Source organism: Melospiza georgiana, chromosome 2, assembly GCF_028018845.1.
Source record: "Melospiza georgiana isolate bMelGeo1 chromosome 2, bMelGeo1.pri, whole genome shotgun sequence".
NCBI classification, from domain to species: Eukaryota; Metazoa; Chordata; class Aves; order Passeriformes; family Passerellidae; genus Melospiza; species Melospiza georgiana.
This window is the reverse complement of record NC_080431.1, coordinates 52,233,355-52,255,565: the sequence shown is the minus strand read 5'-3', so window position 1 is coordinate 52,255,565 and position 22,211 is coordinate 52,233,355. Positions and strand designations below refer to the sequence as shown.

Genomic DNA, 22,211 nt, shown 5'->3' with positions numbered 1-22,211 from the left:
GTGAATAGTAACAAACACTTTGAAATTGCCTTTCTTTTAAGAACTGGAAAAACTCGCCTTCACATGACAGTTCACAAGATTCCACATTGCTCCTTTCCATCTGTGTTTCCTCAAGAACCAGCACCAATAGCGTTTAATGACTTTGTGACTTGTACTCCCAGGTTTCAAAAGGTTGATGCCATCAGTTTTTTCCTTGAAGGATTTAGTGGTCACAAAAATTAGACAAAGAGCTGAAATGACTGAAGGTCACTCAGCAGGTCAGTGTCAGAGCTGGGCACAGAACCTCCTCCTTGCATCCCAGGGCTGGCTGCTGACCCAGGCACTCCACAGAGCCTCGTTACAGCGGTGCATTTAATCAGCTTCACTCTGTGCTGTAACTCATTGTGGTGTTATGGATATCTAAAGGGTAGGATTTTAACTTCACAATCTGCTGTTATTGAATTAGTTTTATGTTGTGTTAATTTCTTTGTCTCATGGCATTCATTGCCTGTGATAATTGATGCACAATATATAACCGACTTCTGTATTCATTTGGGTAACTGCATTTAATTGCCTGGTATAAAATATGTGCACTAAGTACAATCTGCTATGACTGCTATGACTGAGAAGTGCTCATTGGTATGGACTTGGGGGTGCTTTATCTTCCTGACAACCTGTCTGAGGGAAGTCTAAATGTCTCTTGCAATTCACCGTCCAAGGACTGGTACTTGCATCATGTCTGCAAAAAGAGACACCACCAAAAAAGTATAATGTGAAATTGCTTTACAAAAATTTTGGCATCAAAATTTTGTTTATCAGAAGTTCTCAAATCAGGAAGTTTTTATTAATGTCCCTGCCTCTTCCAAACATCAAGGAATAGCATGGCCCAGAATATTTTATACATTTTTTCCTGTAAATCAGGATTATGGCTTTATTTGCTTCTGAAGTTACTCCCCTGGAGTAGAGCTACCCCCATGCACAAATGTTTATAAAAGCAGATTTCTTTTACATATATCTTCAGGTCATTAATGCCCGGAGGAGTATTGGTGAATGTAAATCGCTAAAGGTGTGATGTCAGTGAAATGGTGTTGGTTAATGTCTGCTCAGGTTACACAAGATCCCTGCTTAAGCTTACACTTTCTTGCCTCTTTAACCAGTAACAGTGATTCAATTTATTATTAAGAAAGCAAAAATCTTTGCTAGTAGATGTATTTCTCATCAAACTCAGGATCTTGCTTTTTTACATGACTTAGACAGTGGATTTGTTTATTTTCCTTGCTTTTATTTCCAGTGTCATGAAGGGTGTAGTAGTGCAATGTCAGAGCTGCACAAAGAAATGCTGAAATTTTCCCAAAGCTGATTTTATTTTAAGCATTAATGAAACCTTCTCTATACAAATTTTCAGAAGTTTTTAAACAAAAGCTAATGTTTGAGTCTAAATCAGGTATGTAATGCCTGTGGGACTATTTTAGCCGTATTATGTTGCTCTATCTTAATGTAACCACTGAGTTGTCACTAGAAGGGATGTTCGCAATTAGTATTTTTCTTTTTAAAAGAGCTAGTTTCTACAGTCTGTGTCCTTCAGGATGGAGCATTAGTTCTGCCTACAGCTTACTGCAAATTATTCAGCGTTCATAGGTTCGTTTATGCTTGTTATTCAGCTCTCTTCCACTGACAAAATAGCCTGCAGCAGTTCTTGGTTAGATAGAACTAGTTCCACTTTAGGCTCCTCACGTTCTCTTTTATGGCTTTTCCCCTGGTTCACCCTGCACTGTATCCAGGTACATTTGATGAAGCAGTAGACCTGGTGGTCAGAGAGAAGGCAAAGCTGCCCAGAGCCAGGGTGGGCTACGAGAGGGTGTTTTGAGCAAAGACTTCCTTGGCACATTGGGCAGACATGGTGGTACAGTACACCATGAGTTTCACCAATTCAGCCTGCTGAATATGCTTTCATTCATATTCACGGTGTTATATTCTTCTTCCTCTGCAAGGACTTTAACAAATACTTGTAGATAATTCATGAAAGTATACCAAAATTTGAAATATGTGAACATGTCAGAAGGAAAACACCAAAAAGTCATTCCCAGTAGACTGAGGTCTGATCCTGCATTTCTTGCAGAACTGGGGCAACTGGCATGTGGGCTTGGCTACACAGAAGAGTGTGTAGCATTCAGCAGCGGAGTTGTTGCCCGGTACACACTCATCAAACAGTAGAACATGGGCGAGGGGGGTGGCAGAGGGAATCCAACATCCATTTTCTTCCTCTTTTCCCAGCAATCCATGCCTATCTGAGATGCCTTTGTCCCAAAACCGTGGGGCAGTACCTCCTTCCTCCCCATTAGCCGTGGTGATGCTTTATGGGGACAAGCAAGTAGCGCACTGCAAGGTGTGAAGGGGCATTTCATCACCATTGGCTTTTAAGTGCTCCTTTCTTCATCAAGGCAACAAGGCTGCTGGTCAGGGGAAGAGGTGAACCACTCTCATCTGGGCTATTCAGCATATACTTGTGAATTGGGATTGATTGGGCAGTGATTCATAAAGAGCAAGGAGGGCTGTACTGAATAAGAAATAACTTATTGACAGGGAATAATTCAGCCAGCTTTAACCTCAAAACAGATGTTTGTGGTCAGAAGTTTATAGCCTCAGTGGAAAGGGCTAAGTACAAGCTTAAAGAGCTGAACAGGAGACACCCACTTTTTAAAAACTTGACATAAATCTTGGCTGCCTTGCCTTATGTTAGTCACATTCCCTGCAGAGGACTTCCATTCGGTGTTTGTTTGCTGTTTATAGATGTTATTTAAAAGCTAATTTTACGATAAAAATATTTTATGTTATGTATAATGAATAGTGGAGATCAAATAAGAATTGGAATTGCAAATTCAAATATTAAGTGTTGATAAATATTGACTTTTAAGTAGACACACTGTAGATTTGAACAACATGCTTTTTAGCATAGTATACTGGTTATTTGTAAATTACAACATACAAAAAATGTAGACCATTGTCTGAGCCTGACTCTTCCCTTTTACAGCCATTGATTTTGTCATGTTCCTATGAAATGATTTGTACAGTGTCATGGAACTAATACCTAAAACTATCTTGCTTGTACTTTATGCACATGAAATGAAAAAAAGAAAAGTGTGGGAGGTACTAAGCTAAAATATAGTGTAATTATGTTAATTGTATCTTTTCAAAAGACAAGTCCTTAGGGTCTGCATGTTGGAAACCTCCTAATCATGGTCTTTCAAGTAGTTTCTTAAAGTCAGCACAGCTATTCTAGGGCTGAATAAGTCACCAAGATTCACCTGCACAGTGCTAATAAGTGCCCCAAACACTTGTACCTGGTACCCAACACCCTGGAGCAGACCTCTTAGGCAACTGGACAGCCAAAAAAATGAACGTGGTCCTCCTTAACCCACAGTCCCATGTACCTGCTGTACAAAGAGTAACCTGGAGTTCTGTATGTGATCATCCTCAGCCCAGTGTTTTCTGTCCCTGCTGGAAGTGCTGGGAGCTCACAGACTTTGCCCACACCTGTCACCTGTTCAGCCTCCTTCCCGATGAGCGATGCGCTAACATGGTGAGCCTCCCAAGCAATGACACCAGCAGCAAGAGGTTGCCCTTGTGTAAAATTCATGGCCTGGCAGATACCTGATGAGAGCAATGTGTTTTAGCTAGAAACAGATACTGCACTTTTGCTTTGAGTTAAGTAACCTCTGTGAGCCAAGGGTGCAGTGTTAGTTAAGGAGCAGGCATCTTCCTCAGCTTTGTTAGGTTTTCTTTGCCACATCTCTGCAGGCTCCATTCTGTAAGTCATTGCATAGTATTTTCTTTCCTCTTTCCATCTCAGAACAGCCAACTATTTCCTTGAAACTTGCAACACGAGTTAATTGCTAACAGTTTAAAAAAAAAAATTCATTTTCATCCCTTAATATGTTCTTTCAGCCGATGCCTTCATGCCGAGGAGGCTGTGTAGCTACTGATAAGACCTAATTTGTGAAGGGCTTTTCAGTGGCCTGACAGGTTCATACATGGTACTGTTTGTTGAGCAGGCGAGGAGGAGTGTTTGCCGGGATGCCTCTGTGGAGGCTGTGCAATGTGTGCACCGAGGCTGGTGCTGGTGATCCGGAGGGAGTGGGCAGGAGCTTCGAGTGCCTCCCAAAAGGGCTGGTCTGTTCTTGTGCTCTGACTCCGGCACTTGGAGTTATTTCCATCTTTTCTCTTTCAGAGCCTAATGAGCTGTGTGAGGGCCCTGTGCTTGGTGATGTCCCATCTCAAGATGCTGCTAATACAGTAGCTAATTATTCCTAACTGAAGAAGTCAAAGAGAAGAAAAAGGATCCAGGGAAAAGCAATGGCTGCCGGTAAATATCTCAGGTCTGCAAAGGCCGTAAGAAAATAACTGGGAAGACCTGGTTTCAGGTGTCACTGGGGAGGGGAGAAGCAAAAATGTGTGATCACATCTTGTGTCTGGTGTTTCAGTATCAGGTATATTCAGTTTTCAGTTAAGGTGCCATCCCTTAACTACCCCACCCATCAAAGGAAGATCCATAGGTGGACTCAGTCTATTTTGACCATACTAATGATATTTCTCTTTTGGCTTTAGAACCAAAAACCAAGCTTGGTATTTGCTATTATGAATGGAATTTGTTTGATCTCTTTTTTGTTTGGGAATAATGCATTCTTAAATCTTTTACATAATAAAACATTGCACCTTATGGAAAGCAGTTCTTTCCTTGGGGTGTGTTTGGTTCTCACAGGTTTCAGGCAAGTTCCACAAATGTTTATGTATCATTAAGTTCTATCAGAGTGTTGCAGGGCAATTTATTGAGGTTGGAAGAGGCCTCAGAAGGTCTCTGAACCAGACTCTTGTTTAAAGCAAAGCCAGAGATAGGGTCAGACCAGCTGTTCAGGGCTTTATGAAGTTGAGTCTTGAAAGGTGCCAGGGATGGTGACTGCACAGCCTGTTCTACTTCTTGACTATCCTCATGGTGAAATATTTTTCTCTTTCCCTTGTACCATTTACATCTGTTGAATGTTTCCAATGTCTTTATACTTTATTATACAATACCAAGAACTGTTATCAATGATCTAGAGGTGAATCATAATTAAGAAACAAAACAAACAAAGAGTGTTTGTGATACCTCATTCTCACTGAAAGATTTGGTTAAAAATTGTGGTGCATTGGCTTTTGTACTTACAGCATGTTTACTTTCTTGCAGCAGCTGATGGTTTGGGAAGTATAGCTATAGATACCACGCAGCTTAACATGTCAGTCACTGATCCCACAGCTTGGGCTACAGCTATGAATAATTTGGGAATGGTTCCAGTAGGACTAGCAGGACAGCAGCTTGTGACAGGTAAGATTTTTCTTTTTTTAAAAGTATCACTTGCACCAGTCATGAATTCTTCCTGTCCTTTGAAAAATATATGGAATGTTTTCTGAGGATATTATATTTTTATGTTCTGAAAACATCACCTATGATTAATATTGCATACTGTGTATTAGTCTCTTCTTGTAGTAGGTATGTAATCCATATTATATTTTAACCTTGTGAAAAACTAAAACTCTCAGGGGAAATCAAACTTCTAAACCATCAATCTTTATGCTGGGTCAAGACTAGGAGGCAAGTCATGTAAGAGGAACATTTGTTTTTGTTTCTCTGTTCAAGCAGGATGTCTTGAGGTTCTGCCAAGGAATACCCTGGGCTGAGAACTCTTGACTGGAGACTGTGGAGTTGTGTTAATTGGGCAGAAAATCATGAAGCCTGTCCAGTTCATATGCTCAGTTGATATTAGTGAAGTGAAGCTTTCCTGTCAGGTGTGTGCTTATTTACTTTCTGACTGGTTCCATAAAATTGAATGTCAAGAGACTGTTCGTGTTAGACTTTGCCATTTACTTCCCAATCATAGTTTGCGAGAGTGTTCCAAGGGATCACTTATTGTAGCACCCACAAAAACTTTATCTTGAAACCAGCAATATTTTACAGATAAAACTGGACGTAGCAGACTTTGTTGTCAACAGAAGAGGCCCAATTAGTCGGAAACATTAAAACTTCTTTGCTCCTGTGATGTAGAGAAGAATTATTTATATATGGGTGGGTGCCCTGTAGACACCAGCCACATGCTAGGCATATGACAGGCTCCCTCTGGAAGCTGCACTGCCACTTCAGCTTAAGAAGAGCTGTGTAATATCTGTATCAGAGCAGCATCTTGTCACGTCTGCGCCTTTCCATGTAGACATGGATGCAGTGAGCCAGGTCATGATGTAAATCACTCTGCTTGCCTCACCAGGGATGTCTGATGATTAATTTTGGCCAAATATGCCCCCTCCTGACACTGGGAAGTGAGTGGAGCTGTGCCAGTTCACAGCTGACGGTCTGGCTCCGAGTTACCTGTTTTACAGGCTGGTACACTAAGCTGCAAGAAAGCTGATTTATAGCTAATCAGTCTCAAGCAGAGAGCTGAGCTGGTGGAGGCTGTGAACTCATTGGTGATCTCTAGCTTTAACCCCATGCTCCTGATTAAAAGAAACAAGCAAAGCCATCCACTCCTTGGGATCCAATTCTCTTCAATGTTTCTGTCAATGATCTGGATGCAGAAGCTGAGTCCACACTAAGTTTACTGATGATATGAAATAAAAGAGAAGCTCTTGATTCTCTAGTGGGTAGATTGGCCTAAGAGAGAGTCTGGGTAGATTACAGGGCTGGCCAATCACCAACTGTGTGATGTTTAATCAGGACAAGTGCCACATTCTGCACCTGGTACTATGTAATCCTGGATGAATGAGTGGACTGGGAGAGAAGAGGCTGGAATGCAGCCCTGCAGAAAGAATCTGCTGGGTTTTGTTGATAGGAAACTCAGAATCAGTGAATAATGTGTCCTGGTGGCCAAAAGGGTCAACCTGGTTTGCATTAGGCCTAATGTAGCCAACCACTCAAAAGAAGCATTTATCCCACTTTTCTCAGCTTTGGTGCAGCCTCACCATGAAAGCTGTGTGTGGTAAATATGAAAGTATGAGAGTGATGAGTGTGCTCAAGGGAAGGCGACAAACATGATGAAAGGGACTAGAGGGCAAGGCTTGTGAGGAGCAGCTGTGGATACTAGGTTTGCTCAGCTTAGAGAAAAAGAGGCTGAGGAGTTTCTGTCTACAACAGCCTAATGAAGGTGAGTGCACAGGGTGATGCTGATCTCTTCTCTCTGGTGCCCGGTGATAGGATGTGAGGGAATGACATAAAGCTGCATCAGGGGATGTTCAGATTTGTTATTAGGAAGAAGTTCTTCTCTGTGAGGGTGGTCAAGCACTGGAACAGGCTACTCAAGGATGTGGTCATGGCCTGTTGTTCAAGAAGTGTTTCAACAACACTCTTGGGCACTTGCTTTAATTTGTACCATGTGGAGTTAGGAGCTGGACATGATCATTGTGAGTCTCTTCCAACTCCAAATATTCAATGATATTTAATACAACTTTTTTCTGTTCTCCAGTGGGGATTTGCCTGCAGATGTTGTGCTCAACTTGAACATGATTACCTCCAACCTGAAAACAGTCACATGTCAAAATCAGCTTCTGCGGCTTTCATTTATAATCATCTTAGTTGCATATGCTGTGGAAGTTTGCCCTGCCTTTTTGTCTTGCTCTATTCTGTCTGTTCAGTTTCGGTGTAAATTTTTGTCCTCAGATGTGCTGTGCAATCGCTACATGGCAGCCTCGTCTCAGATGCAGTGCTTCTCCCCACAAGGGAGGATATCCAGCATCTTATACCATTGACAGCCCCCTGCTGTAATTTCCATAATTATGTGTATCACGTATTGTAAAGATGTTGTACAAGTCAGTTCATGTTTGTTCAGCATTTTCAATGTACGAAAGGTGCCATAAGTAATAAATATTAATTACGCAAGTGCTGCCTGATTTCTCTACAGGTGTTGAATAACTTCTTTTCTTTCCTTTCCTATCCTTTTGTTTTTCTTTGTTTTAGACTCCTTTGTATTTTCAAGGTAAATAGGTGCTTTGATGCCTCATTGTATTTCCTTAAGATTCATAAGTTTTTGACACATTTTCTTTGTGGCAGATCCATAATAGCAAAACTTCAGTTTGCCATGGAATTACTTATAGATTTATTTGCTCTAATATATTTACTGTATCTGTGTTCAGTGAGGATTTGCATCATTATATTCAACCAAATATCTAACTACTCCCTAGCTATTTCCAGCTTTTTCCTTTTTTTGCTAATAAGCATAGTAATGAAGTCAGCTTTGTCAGCAGTCACATACTGCTTTTGCTACTGTTGTCTGCTACATTTCTCTGTGATGAAAATGACACAACCATGTCCCAGTGCTGTTTGTCCATGTTTAAAATTTTATGGGGTTTTTTTTGTTTTGTTTTGGGTTGTGGTTTTTTTTGTTGTTTTTTTTTTTTTTTTTTTTTTTTTTTTTGTGTTTTTTTTTTTTTTTTTCTGTTTTCTTCCTAGCCTTGTTGATAGCTACAAAAGCAGTGAGTAGTTTAGATTAATGTTGGAGAGAACATAACCTGCCATAGTCTGAAATGTGGTGTATGGTATTCACCTGTATCCTGACTCGTCTTAGGCCTCTGGTCTGTCAGTGCTCAAAGGACTTATGCATTCATGGACTTTCCTTCCCCAAACTGACCAGTTCCTGATTGCTGTGCAGGGCATTTTTGTTCTCATATGTGTAGAGTCCATATGAGCTACTAAGTCTTTTCAGAAGTTTCTCAAGACTTTTTTTTCTCCCAAGCAGTTCTTAGCTTCACTGCTGTGTAACCCGCTGGGATGCATGCCTTGTAACAGTTATGCTCCCCAGTTTGCAATCTGTGAAACTCTTGTCTAGCTCAAGAGTTTGCTAAAATGATAACTAAAGCTTCTGCAACATCTGGCCAATACTCTTCTCTCAGCCTGGAATGAACAGCTCTCTGATCTTGGTAACTAATCAATTCTAAGCACTGCTAACCTTTTAATACCAGTTTAGGTGATATCTGCCCTCTGTTTAATTCCTTATCTCCCAGTGCTGTAAAGTTGGATTTTTGATCTGGGCAAATGTCAGAACCTTTCATTTATAAAGATGGGTTCCTGTTAATAGTTAAATAATATCTCTTGTGTGTCAATATATATTTTGCTTACACTTATTCAGAAAGCTTACTTTTTCCATGTATTTGGCTGCTGCATTGCATATACACTGCTATATGCATTTATAAATTATATATACATAATTCATACAATAAATCGTAGTTTAATAAAACATTAGTTAAAGTGTTAAAGATTAATGTGGAATAGTTATGGGTGAAAAGCATTTTCAGTCTAAATTTCCCCTTTCAGCAGGTTATACTTTCTTAAAAATACGTGCCTTTTAGGCTGAATTTTCTCATGGTTGCTTTTAGCCCAGAGGAAAAAAAGATCTGGTAAAGTTGAAGGAAATCTGTTAAACTGCTTTTGAATTATCCAGGCCTTAAAATTGCTGTTTTCTATGCTTTGAGACTGAGAAAAATGGTCAGGTGAGAGGGGAAGGTTAGTTTGTAGTTCATGTTTTTGAGAGCTAAATCCTCTTTTTGCACTCAGCGACTCTGATTCAAGCACATCTTTCAAGTGCATTCAAGTCTGCTGGTTTTTTAGATTTTAGGACTAGAAGAAATACTCAGTGACCTAAGCCAACTGAGAATGTTTTATTTTGCTTTTGCACTGGTACTTTTTAAAGGCAATTTTGACATTCCTAGAGTAAAGATTCTTGAACTTTCATTTCTCTCAGCAAATGCTGTCAGGCCACCTGTTTCTTAAGGAAAGATATCCTGCTGAGAAAATTATTTACTTCTCTGGTTCAGTTCAGTTCTCCTTTCACTAATTAACCAGTGCTCTGAGAAACAGGAAGCAATTTTGAGGCACTTTCCTCCAGATGACCTAATATTTGTGAGTCAAAAATAGTGTATGTCACAAAGTTCCCCAGTACAAATGAACCTGAAGAGTGGTACACAAGTGGTAATTTATTTAGCCTTTATGTTAAGCTCATGCCCTGTGACGCATATTTGTGCTCTTACAGAGTAAAATAACAAACCACAAGGGCAGACATCCAAGATGAAAGTTACAGGTCTGCCTGGAAGTCAAGGCTATGTCTGAAAACTGATTCCTTCTGCTTATTTACAGAATAATTATTAAGGCACGTTGTTCCATAGGAGTCTGGCCAATATGTTTCAACCTCAAGATACTCAAGATGCAAAATAAGATTTTCAGTGACACCCAGTTTTTGTATTTTTTTTTTTCCTGAAGATAGTCTTTGAGCACTTCTACAAAATCCTAGTGAAATCAGAGACTAGGAACCTTTGAAGCCTAACATCTTGCTTACCAAAAGATATAGAAAAGAACACCATTTTTGTGGCTTCAGGCATGTATTTTTTAGACACTAGAGGTTGTGAAATATTAGGCACTTACATCAACCTTTCTGTTTTTCCATTTGTCTCTGCTTTCCCCACACACTTGTCTTTTGACCTGATTTCACTGAAACATAGGAGCTGTCAGTTCCAATCAGGTCACCTCGCTCAGGATTGTACTTTTGACAGTGTTGGGTACCAGATACTTCATAGGGAGAGATCCACCAGGCAAATCAGTGCTGGAGTGCTGCTCTCTCCGATGTGCTCTCCTCTTGATCATTAATAAATAGAATGAGGTTCCCCAAACTAGAAGTTATCTATCCAAAACAAGTCATAACTCAGGAAAACTTCATTTTTGGAAGCAATACTTGCTACAGTAAGTAGTTATGATCCTGAAACTGCAACCCCAGATGTATTTCTTGATAACAGAAAGATTTGTGAAATTTTGATCTAGAGACTCCTAAATCTTAAGACACAGGGTTAAATGTCCTTCCCAGAATTTTGTTATCTTGAGGCCTAAAAGTGGAGTCATAATATTCAGACTCTTTTTCTTCAGAATGAGGACTGTAACTACAGGCAATCACTATATTCAGAGTCCAGGCATGTTTTATTAATTATTGTTCACTGCAGGTCATCATATGCTGACTAAATTGTAAACATATTCCTCACTGTTCTGGTTGTGTACCATTTTTATAACATTAATGAAGAAAAATCAAATCAAGTAGAAAATCAAGATATATTTGATTATATTCAGCAGCTCTGCAAAGAAAGACTGTACAGTGCTGAAGATTTTAGGAAGTCATCTGGCTGGAGGATTTTCCCAACTCTCGTGGGTATACCTCTTCTTCTGTGGCCTCTCCATTACTGAAGGCTTAGAGCCGCTGGTAGCCATCTGGCAGTCTCATTTCACTCTGCTCCTGCTACCCTGTTACCTATTAAAGCTTCCTTTTTCTACACTCCATTGCTTAGCCACTAATCCAATGTGCTGATGAGTCCATAACTCGAAGCATCCAAGAGAATGCCTAACAAAACACAGCTTCCTTTTCTGTAATTAACACTTAACTCCTGCTTCTTCATTATAGTCTATCCACAAAAATTTTGAAGTGAGTCACTTGTATAATGAGCTGAAGATAGTCACTTTTCCAAGGGAAAAAATGCTTGAGGATCTATAATTTGTGACTGAATTTTAGCACTCTCCAGATGTAAGCTTTGGTGTGCACAGGCAGCTGTTTGGGGCACTCCTCAAGCTCAGGTTCCCCTGCCTGCGGAAGCTGCAGACCACAAGAGCTGAAGAGTTCAGCAGCCCCATGGCACAGTAGAATTCAGTGTCCATTCCCTTGTTCTGAATGCTGCACTGGCTTGACATCTGGCTGTAAAAAAAGATGTCGAAAGTCCTAATAAAATCCACACCTTTCCATAGATTTTACAACCCTCTCAAGGTTACAAGGTATGTTCAGAATGCATCGTTTCATCTCTTATGGCTTCCCAACCTGTTTTATGTGTCATGTTTTGTTAAGAAATTGGCCTATGATGCAAAAGAAATGTAGTAAGGTATGCTCTGAGGAGAAAAAAAAAATCTTAATTTTATTTTAATTCTTTTCTATCTTAACATCTTCCCTATAGAAACATTTTAGTCAAGAGGAAAAGATCTATCATTCAAATTATCTGAATGACCCATCAGAATAATTACACTTGTATGAAACATACTCTTAAGGATTAGTGTTGCACTTATACCCAGATAAAACTAGGTATTCTTATTACTGAGACACAGGAGAACAGCAAGGGTGAGAGAGAATAGGTACTGTGGGAATTCCAGTGTGTGGAGCCACTGGGAACATCTTTAAAGTATTATATACTAGTGTAACAAGTAGGTTTTTTTCATTGACCTGAAAAGCGCCTGCAGAGTTAATCACACTTTCTATCATGTGAGTGTTACTCAAGGAGACTTCACTCCAGGGGACATTAAAGTGCTAGGAACAAACACAGTCAGTTTACAACAGAAAAAGGAGAGAAAGATTTGACAGCCAGAGGAAATGTGGCAGAAACTCTTGAGTGCCTTTTGACACGCTATCGGGGTTAAGTGTGCCTCTTAGGTCATTCGAGTACCTCCTCTATATTAGACCTTAATTGAGGCCAGGGATGAAGATAATGATTAAAATCTGCTCAGTGCTTGAAGAGAAACAGTACTTTTTAACATGGTATGAAGGGCTGAACGTCCCAAATAAACAAGATCCAGAGGTGAGCAGGGCTGCATAGAGGGAAGTGCTAAGTGCAAAGCTTGTGTTGAATGCAGAGTGGGGGTTTATTTAGGAGTATAGTATCTCCCTTTCTGCTGTTATGCTTCTATCCAAGCCAGTTAACAGTTTAGGAAAACAGACTGATTACTATTTGACATACTCTTCTTAATGGTCTCAAAATACTGGAGTAAATTTAGGATGCAAGTCATATTGTTTGGATGTTTTGGCATTTTGTTTTAGGGTAAATTCTTGGCTGTTGGTAATTATACACTAACAATCTGTTTGGCATGTTCTGATTTGATGTTACAGTAAAGTAACATGAGGAAATATTTTATTTTTGAAGAAGTTTTCCCCATCTTTTATCTTGCTTTGGAAAGCCTCCATTCCTATTATATTCCATGTATTTGTTTATTCTAGAGCAGAAAGCCCATGAATAACTATGAGCATCCCACTGCATAAAGTAAGCCAAGAGGCTGTTGGGAATCATTTGCTACTGACTGTTTACTTCTGTTGGAGTATTGCTTTGTCTGCAGCACTTTTCCTTCCAAGGATCCCAGGTTCCTTGGCCAACACGAGGAGCCCAGTGTAACCTGGGTGACATACAGTTTGCTGATGGAAAAATGGTGTTATTGTGGATAGAAATCAATAGGAAAAGCAGATTGACCATTTTAACTAATCAAAGGCAAGGTATGAATAGCGGGTTCCATAAATTCAGGGGTGAAAAAGGCTGGTTAGTGTCAGGCTGCTCCAAGGTGAGCTGCTGAGCACAGCCATGGTGTCTGGGTGGCAAAGGGAAGGTGGTCCTACCTGAAGCCCTCAGCCAAAGCTGTTTGCAGGTTCTGCAGATGGTGCACAGGGGATGGACACAGCAGTCCCAAGAGGACTGTTAGCTCAGTGTGCTCTCAGGAGGGTGCAGATGGCACCACCTGGGGCAGTCCCAGAGCAAAACTTCTTGGGAGGGGTAGGCTTGAATATGAATGCATCCCAAGACAGCCACCCCAAATCAGGGCTATAAAATCCTTTGTTCTTCCCAAGTCAGGCTCTCTCTATGCCTACATGAGTTAGATTGATGCTTAGAGCTTGGCCCCCAGAGAGGAAGCATGAGAAGTTAATTTCGATGTTTTAGCTTGAGGAGAAGTATATAAGCATAGTTTCCTTTCTGCCAGCTGTGCTTCAAATGCCCTATGCTTATAGCATGAGAACTGGGTCTCACAAAGAGCATGAAGATGCACATTCGGTTCAAGGCAGGAGTCTTTCTGTGAAATATGAGCAGAACCGATCAGTGTGGAAAAATGTCTTTTGATGGTCTGCACTGAAAAAGAAAGTTGGGTTTCAGTTAGCCTAATCGCTGGGCATGTGAGGGAGTTTGTAACAGAATACTTCATTAACGTTGTCTTCGGTCAGATAAACAATGGATTTGCCACACCTTCCTGTGCTCTGGTGGTGACAGATGATGTTCGTGACAGCAGCTCTGAGTAATGTCTCTGTAATGGGAAGCAGCTGGCCACTGGAGTAGTTCTGTTAGTGGACTTGGAGGTGAAAGATAATTAAGCTTAATACATACAATATGCTCTAACATATTGTAGTAGTATAGATTTAGATTGTATTCTGCCCAAATATAAAAGTTATTCTGTTAGTGTAGCTTCAGAAATTTATTGGCTCTATTCACGAACAAGAACGGTTTTATCTGTCTTTCCTGGTTTTGCACATTTCTTATTCCAATTACTCTTTTCCTAAAAAATTATTTTCTTGGCTCTAGCAGCTTTTCCTTTATAGGTAATCTCCTCCTCCTGACCACAATGCCTACAGTATTTAGTAATTATTTGTTATTTCCATTCAGGAAAGGCTTAGAGATACAGAGCTCTAGTAAGTTAAACAATGCCTGAATCCTTAGGAGTCAATCCTGGCCCAAATTGCGCATTGTCTATTTTCTTTCACTTAGATAAACCACGTAGGTAAGGGATTGCATGGAAACAATGGGATAATACTGATTGGCATGAAAAGCCGCAGTGATTATGGAGTTTCCTGTCTGTTATGTAGATTTTTATAGGTATCTTGGCACAGCAGTAATATGGTGCTAAGTGAAAAAGCAGTTTTAACTCTATCTGATATTCTGAGTCAGACACTGAAGGACAGGAAAACTATTGTGCACATTAGAAACAGGCAGCCAATTCCTACCTTCTCTTCCTCTTTGACTATGCTGCTGTGATATTTAGAGAAGGATTTGGAAAAGGGAAGGGAGAGAGCTTTGCAGCATTTAGAGGAGACAGCACTGTGGGGAAAAGGTGCAGATGTGCTTAATGTCACCTTTTTTGTAAAGGTCTAGAAACACAAGCCGTGTTGCAGAAAAGAGTTGTCCGGGCTGCACTGAAGGGAGGGGGCAACTTGTATGCTTGTCCAACACTTTTTCTTCTTTCTGACACAATTGTATTTTAAGTGGTTCATTTCCCTAGCAATAAGTATGGAATATTATAAGTGACTGCAGTGTTAAAGTTTTACCTTATTTTGGGCTGCAGCTGTCAAATGTATTTATCCCTTCTGTTGGAAATCTCCTGTTTCAGATCTTCATTTATACTTGGGCCTTTCAAATTATAGTCACTGAAACCTTTTTTCTGTCCCCTTTTGGTAACAATTTTGGCACTTTAATTAAGCATGCTTAATTGAAGCATTTTTGCGAGATCACAGATTATCTTAAACTTTATCTGCTATAATAGGCAGTACTATAAATTAATTAAATATTCATTAAAATAACAATAAATTCACCATAACAAGATGACAAAAAAAAAATCAAGCTGCACCTTGATTTCAGGGCTGTATGCATGTAGCAGGGATTGGGAGGAATCTGCAGCTGAGAAGCTGAGTAGCTGAATTTAGTGAACTGCTTATTATAAATATTGTAGGTCCCTTTATGTTATTAGCTAAAATTTGGTGTACAAAAAGAAAATCAAGTATGAGTTTTTTTCTCGCTATTCACCACCCTCTGTAAAGCTATATTTCTCTTCCAGTTTTTCCTACATATGTTGCCTTTTAACTTTGTGTCCTTTTGTTCTGCTCTGTCTAATTACCTCAAGTAGATAATCAAGCTTGATTTTATAACAAACCATAGCTGGCTCAGGCTTGTCATGACTGATTTGTTGACTCCCAAGACTAAAGACTTTCAGCCTCAAGACTAAGATCATTTCTGGCTGTAATTCAGGGTGTTAATTCTGAACTTTAAATCTAAATATGGTTTGGAACATTTGTCCTGTGGTTTCCCTTCAAAAAGAGAAAACTGACCACGTTTCTGTTGGGTTGTTTTTTGCAGGGGGGGGGGGGGGGGCTTTTTTTTTTTTTTTTGTTTTGGGGTTTTTTGGGGGTTTTTTCAGTTTTTTTTTGTTGTTTGTTTTTTGGTTTGGTTTGGGTTGGTTTTTTTTTGGTGCAGGGGTTTGTTGGTGGTGTTTGAGTGGAATTTAAACTGGAACTAAGACAAAACAACCCCAAACCATCTGATTCTGCAGAAGCAGGCTTGCATGTAACCATCATTACAAAGGTTGACGGTAAGGGGGCTATTATATATTAATAGAAGTTACTAGTAGAGGGCCTTCAAAGCAAACATACATCTCCATCAAGGATCCCAGCACATATTTCCCTATAACTCCAGCACCACCTGATGGGGTGGCGTGTGTCCCTACACACGTGCATGCCTTCAAAATGTAAAGGTGTGATGCTAAGGAAACAGGTGATAGCTAATGACTCATACACACCATTTGGTGTCCCTGAGGGACTGCCTCTCTTCCATTGTTTTACTTCTGCAACTGAGCTCATCGGGGACATGAGAGCTAAGGATCCTTCCAACTATTCATACAGGGATTTGAGGCCCTGAGTTCTCCATGGAGGGCTTTTTTACCACAGCTCTTTTAGCAAACAGTTGTGTTCCTACTTCCCTGCTTTCTCAAGTGTAATAGAGGGATTCCCTTGTTCTAAGGATCATGTAACAGAAGCATTATCACACATCTGCATGTTCTAGCCACTCTTCCTGGGTACTGTCATTCTCCCTTCTGAATGCTAACTGGCATCAGGTTATGAATCTAGTGGCATTTTTTCAGTGTTTTCTTGTTAGAATTCAAAGACAGTTTGATGGTTTAGGTATTTCCTTGGTTGTTTGCCTTATTTTCATTCAATTATCGCACATTTTCCAATGCAGAATAGCATCTGGCCTCTGTGGGTCGTGTTGCATGAGAGCTGCATCTCGCTAGACTGGATTACATGACCTATTATTTGTTGTTCTTCCAAGATTTGTTTCATCTATAGCCTTGAGATACTCTGTTTAATGCCTCATCCACATATGTATATAGTAAGCATGAACTAAAGATGTCCTCTGGCAGATTTTTTTATTCTTCATCATGTTTTTATGATCAAAAGATGACAATCTGTCATAGTTTTCTTTTGCAGTTCTGTTATAGATTGAAAAATATCAATAAAGTACACAATACTGGATGGCTGCATAAAAACAGAATTTACAGGTCTGTAAGTTCTTTGTGCTCTGCAAATTCATTTTGGCATTTAAAGGGTAACAAACCTGTTTTTTGCTCTGGCATCAGTAAAAGACAGTAGTAAGATGTTGTCAGGCAAATATTGTTGTTGGAGCCTTGATTGTCCCCCCTGGAGTTTCAGAGATGAACATAGAGAAGAGAGTGATCCCAGGGTGAGGTGGAGAGATCCTCTCTGTCAATAATATAGACCAGAATAGAAGCCAGTTTCCCTATTCCATTTGTAGAGGTTTGCAGAGCCAGCAGGAATAAGAGGTTGTAATTTTTTTCTCTCTTGTGTTAGTAAAATAAGGAAAAATGAATCTGACCGTAAAAGAGGGGGCTTCATCTGTCTTTTAGATTAGAAAACCTGTGAAAAAAGCAAAAAAAATAAAAGTTCTTTTCATCACATTTGATTAACCCCTTCATTTAATGCCGAGGTCCACTCAAAACATGTGCTGCTTTGACCTCAGAGACTGTGCTAATAACAAACCAACCTTTGAGAGTGCAAAGGTGAGGAGGAGAGGCAGGGTCTCAGCAGACTCCTCTGACACAGATTTGCTCACAGAGCAAGGAAGCAAGTGGTGTGCATTCCTAGGAGCAGGCACTACCTCTGCCTGCCTTTTGTACAAACCAAGATTTGTGTGTAAAGCTCATATTGCTTCTTGGACCAACTCATGTAGCTAGAAAAACATGCACCAGCCCTCTCTTTGTCTGAGGCAACCAGGAGACTGAAACTTTAATTATAGTAGACAGTGAAAAGGTGAAAATCAAAGGAAGGAGTAGTTTTTTGCAGTACACTATCATTTTCCCCCCTTTATTAATCTTTTTATCTGCCATAGGCTTAGCTATTTATTCCTTTACAGAATAATCACAGAGTCACTTTGCTTTTAATATTCTCTTTCTTTTACAGGTGCCAACCAGGTTTTTTGCCTACCTATTTGTACTTCTCTTAGTGCTCCCTGTTTGTACTTGTCTTGAAAGTTCACTGCTTCTCAGACCTGTACATGGACTTATCTTTTTTTTTCCTGACTATACTGACCCATAAGCCTTGTCCTGCTTTTGCTTTCAGACCATTACCACTACAGTAATGTTATTACAAATGTGTGACATTATCTTTGAAGTAGCCCTCCAAATCCACACCCACAGGATAATGGTCAATTTATGGCTGTAAGGAGAAGATCCCTTGTGTAAAAGGCACAGTCATCTTCTAAGGGCAAAGCAACAATTTGAGCTAGATTTTATACACAGAAGACTTCTTTATTTCTTTATTCCTGCCCTATGCCTCTCAGCCATTAATCTCTCCTATGGAAACTTGTCAAATACTTTTGGAAATTGAAACAAATATGCTACTTCCATTCTTATTTTTCTTATCATTTATAAACACAGTGTCTAAAAAAGAGCCCCAGCTTCTCTTCCCATGCTCTGTATCTTCTAAATCCCTTTTGCCTCATTCAAAATGGACTGCTGTTCCATTTCAGTCTGACACATTTTTCATCTTGTCCCTTTTGCAACAGTTTTCTAGTCAATGGCTTTTGTGAAATTTTCATGTGGTGAAGCTCTTCAATGTTTTAAACATGTCTGAAAATCTCATCCTTGTCAGTAAATGTCTTGGCTGTTGCCTGTATGCAGAACCACTCAAGAATATAACAACGTCTTATCTAATGGGGCTTAACCAAAATGAGACTGTTCTAAGTTGCTTCTCTAGTTCCCAGTAATTTTTCAACCAAGTCAGAATTTGAGATTTAATTCCTTTTTGTTGATGATGTTTAATAAGATGGTGTTTCATAAGGTGGCTTCTTCATAGTACATGGTTCTGCCTCCTATTACTGCGTGCACAAAAGGAATGACAAGTGAAAGGCCCATGATGGCAGTAGATTTCTGCCATAGCTTTTGAAAAGAGATAAAAATCTCCTTCAGGGGATGCAGAAATTGCTGCAGGTGGGACAAATCACTCTGCAAAATCTTTCAGCTTTTCCATATGAGGAGATTAAAGGCTCCTGTCTGAGATGCTGTGGTTAGATGTTTTGGTGTGGGTGATATGAATCTTTCTGAATCTATAGAGAGAGGCCAGATTGGTGTTATCTTCATTTCATCTGAAAGTGATTTCTACAATAAAGCTGCTGCTTTTTTCTCAGGGAACAAAGAAATCCCTCACAAAAAACCTCATCATTCCCTGATATTAGATTAGACCCAAGATGAAAGTAGATTTTTGCTTCAGAACTAGAATTGAATTACAGAAAGGGTTCCTGGATTGTGTCATCTCTGAGTTGTCATGTTGTTGCAGAACAGGGGAAGACAGAGAGAAAAAATCAATTTTCCTGGGATCAGCCTTGCTTTGCTGAGTTTAGATTATATCAGCCTTTGAATTAGGAATGTTGCTGTGGCATTTATGCCCTTGCAAGCTGTTGTGTTCATGGAAAACTGCAGAAACTGGGAGAAACAGACGGAGGTGGGCAGAGGGTGGGAGAGGTTCCTCTCTCTCCCAAGGATTCCTGCTGGACCTGTATGACAAAGCCAGAGGGAATGGATACAGGCGTGTGGAGAAAGCTGGGCTACCAAATCCAGGCCACAGTGGCTCCTGAGAAGTTGTCTTGGAGGCCCATGAGCTTACCTTGAAAGGCTGTCATGAGAGACTCACCTGCACTTGCCTGCGCAGCATGTAGGTAGCACCTTTCTGGTTTTAAAGCTGATATTTTGTATATTTTGTGAATTAAAAAGTTGCAAATGATTGCACATTGCATGTTGGCAGTGTTGTAGAATGAATGTTTTGTGAGCATGGATAAGCTGAATGTGACTTTAGACATACACTCTGATGCCACTTCTCCACTAAATTACATTTACAATTTAGAGCTGTCTGTAAGGTGGAAGAGCCTACTGTGCTGATATTCACTGACAGAAAAAGTTTTCAAATCACCTTACCAGCCAGATGTTCTAAATGAGAATTTGACAGTTGGTCCATAAATCAAGCCAAGCATTTCATCATTGTTCTCTTAGGTGCCTCTTGCATTCAAGCCTGTTTAGCTAAACACATACATTTACTTAAGATGAACTGTAAAAATGACATCTGGAGATCTTTTCTCTGAAAGAAAATGCCAAAGGGTCTTACACAAGGATCAAGCACATTTTATAAACCGTGGCTGGGATTTTGGAATTCAAGCTGAATAAATGTGCTTTCAGCTTTTGAGGGGATCAAGGGCCAGTATTATTTAAATGTTCTTTTTACTTTCATAGCACTCTGCAGGGAATGTGCTCTCACCGAAGAGTTCTTACATTTCTTATTCCATAATGAGTTTCTGTTTTCATGCTTGCCACCTGGGACCCTGGCACAGTCCTGGTAGTAGCAGTGTAGTCATACTGGTAGAGCTGGATACAAAGTGCAGTCCAAAATATTTATTTTAGAGTATACCGCTTTACAGTAGATTGCCATCAAAGGAGATTATCAAATAAGAAGTTGATGGGTGGTTTACCTTTTTATCTTTACTTGCATTAGCCAGCTCTTTTTCATCCCCCCACCTTTTTTGGGTTTTTTTGAGATCTATGAGTTTCTTTTTATCTTGAAGAGGCTTTTTTTTCCCCCTCCCTTTTTTTATTTTTTTCTTAGAAAATCATTCTAATAAGTTGTGGTTTGCTGACCTTCAGAATCAGTGTTACTATGCATTTTAGCTTTGCTGAGTATCAGTTTGGTCACTTTGCTTTTTCACATGCAGTTCACAACATGACAGAGAATTCTGCTGAAATTTAACAAGCCCTAGGGAAAAAGAATCAGTCAAGTGGAGTCAGATTTATAAAGTGGCAGATAAAGTGGGAAGGATTTTCCATTACTTCTGCCACATTGGGTGTTTTTTTGATGGATGGGCTATGTCTCATCCATCAAATATGATGAGACAATGGATTTGGAATGACGTCAGCTCATGTTCGGAGGGGTACCACGACCATGACTGTTCATGATAACATAAGACCTGTAATCTGGATATGTTGGAGAAAGTGGAGGCAAAATTATTACACATGAATTCCTGACCTAGTACCATAGTTATTTTGTGATTTAGTTCTCAGGAACACAACTTGTTTCATAATGTGAGACTGGCATTTAATCTGAGAAACCTGACTGTTTTGAGAATTATACAAGGCAGCATGGATCTGTTTAATGTTTAAGTGACAACAAAACATAAAAATGTTCGCCATAATTCTATCTGAAGTAGTATACTTTCCTGTGAAGCTCAGACAAGTATGTTCTTGATTTAAATATCTGGAACTACAGTACATGGTGTGAAACATAAATCCTCTCAGTGCTGGAACCCAGAGACCAAAGGAGCCAGTTGGAAACCTCTCTGAACAGCAAATTTACTGGCTGAGTTAAAAGTCCTTATGCTAGGCTTAGAAAGGACCTTTCTTAACCTTGTCCTTCTGTCCCATTTCAGCAGTACAAATAAGCTATAAAGCTGCCTAAAATGTCAAAGGCCAAAAATTCACTGGCGTGGCAAAGGTGGTTAAGAGCTGGCATTACGCAGAGCAGAGCACGGGGCCATGGCCCAGGAGCAGCCTTTGTGAAGAACCACAGCCCCACAAAACTGTCCTGTGGCCACTTCAGCACAAGGCAAAGGACAAAGCAGCCACTGGCAGTCCCAGGTGCTAAAATCCTCTTCTCTAGGCTCCCCTGAATACAGCTGTAGTACAGCCAAGAACACAGCCCACAGAGCTAATCAGTTCAGCTGGTGTGAAAATACCCGAGAAAATCTACTGCCTCAACCAGCCAAACCACATGGGCTGACTACAGATTTTAAGCCATCCAACCCATGCCAACCAAGCTGATGGTGTGGCCAGTCACTGTCCCTTCTTTCCTTGCTCACCACTATCTCCCTGGCCAGTCACTGTCCCTTCTCTCCTTGCTCACCACTATCTCCCTATGTGCCCTTTGCTGGGCCCATTTTAGAACAGCAGGGAGAGCTGAGCTTCTTCTGATGGAGAGGAGGGCGAGGGAGGGATGGGTGATACCGTCAGCTCTGACACTTTCTCTCTTTCACCCTGGAGCAGATGCAAAATGCTGCTATCTGCTGGCCCTCGCTTACTTATTAAAAAGCTGGTTTTTGCCTCCCTAGTAAAACTGGAGTTAGGT

General features: G+C 40.2%; 1 protein-coding gene across 8 annotated transcripts in view; it reads left to right on the top strand.

Annotated features, from left to right (window-relative positions):
- The window catches only part of ENOX1 (ecto-NOX disulfide-thiol exchanger 1), a 356,767-nt gene that overhangs the window by 217,749 nt on the left and 116,807 nt on the right, over window positions 1–22,211 (top strand). For 6 of the 8 annotated variants that reach the window (XM_058045130.1, XM_058045124.1, XM_058045125.1 and 3 more), the window contains 2 exons: window positions 4,208–4,342; window positions 5,201–5,338. In XM_058045130.1, coding sequence (XP_057901113.1) covers window positions 4,333–4,342; window positions 5,201–5,338 — 148 coding nt within the window. In that variant the 5' untranslated portion in view covers window positions 4,208–4,332. Of the gene's footprint in view, window positions 1–4,207; window positions 4,343–5,200; window positions 5,339–5,653; window positions 5,800–22,211 lie in introns of those variants that run through there. The other 2 variants (XM_058045129.1, XM_058045131.1) reach the window with 2 other exon arrangements.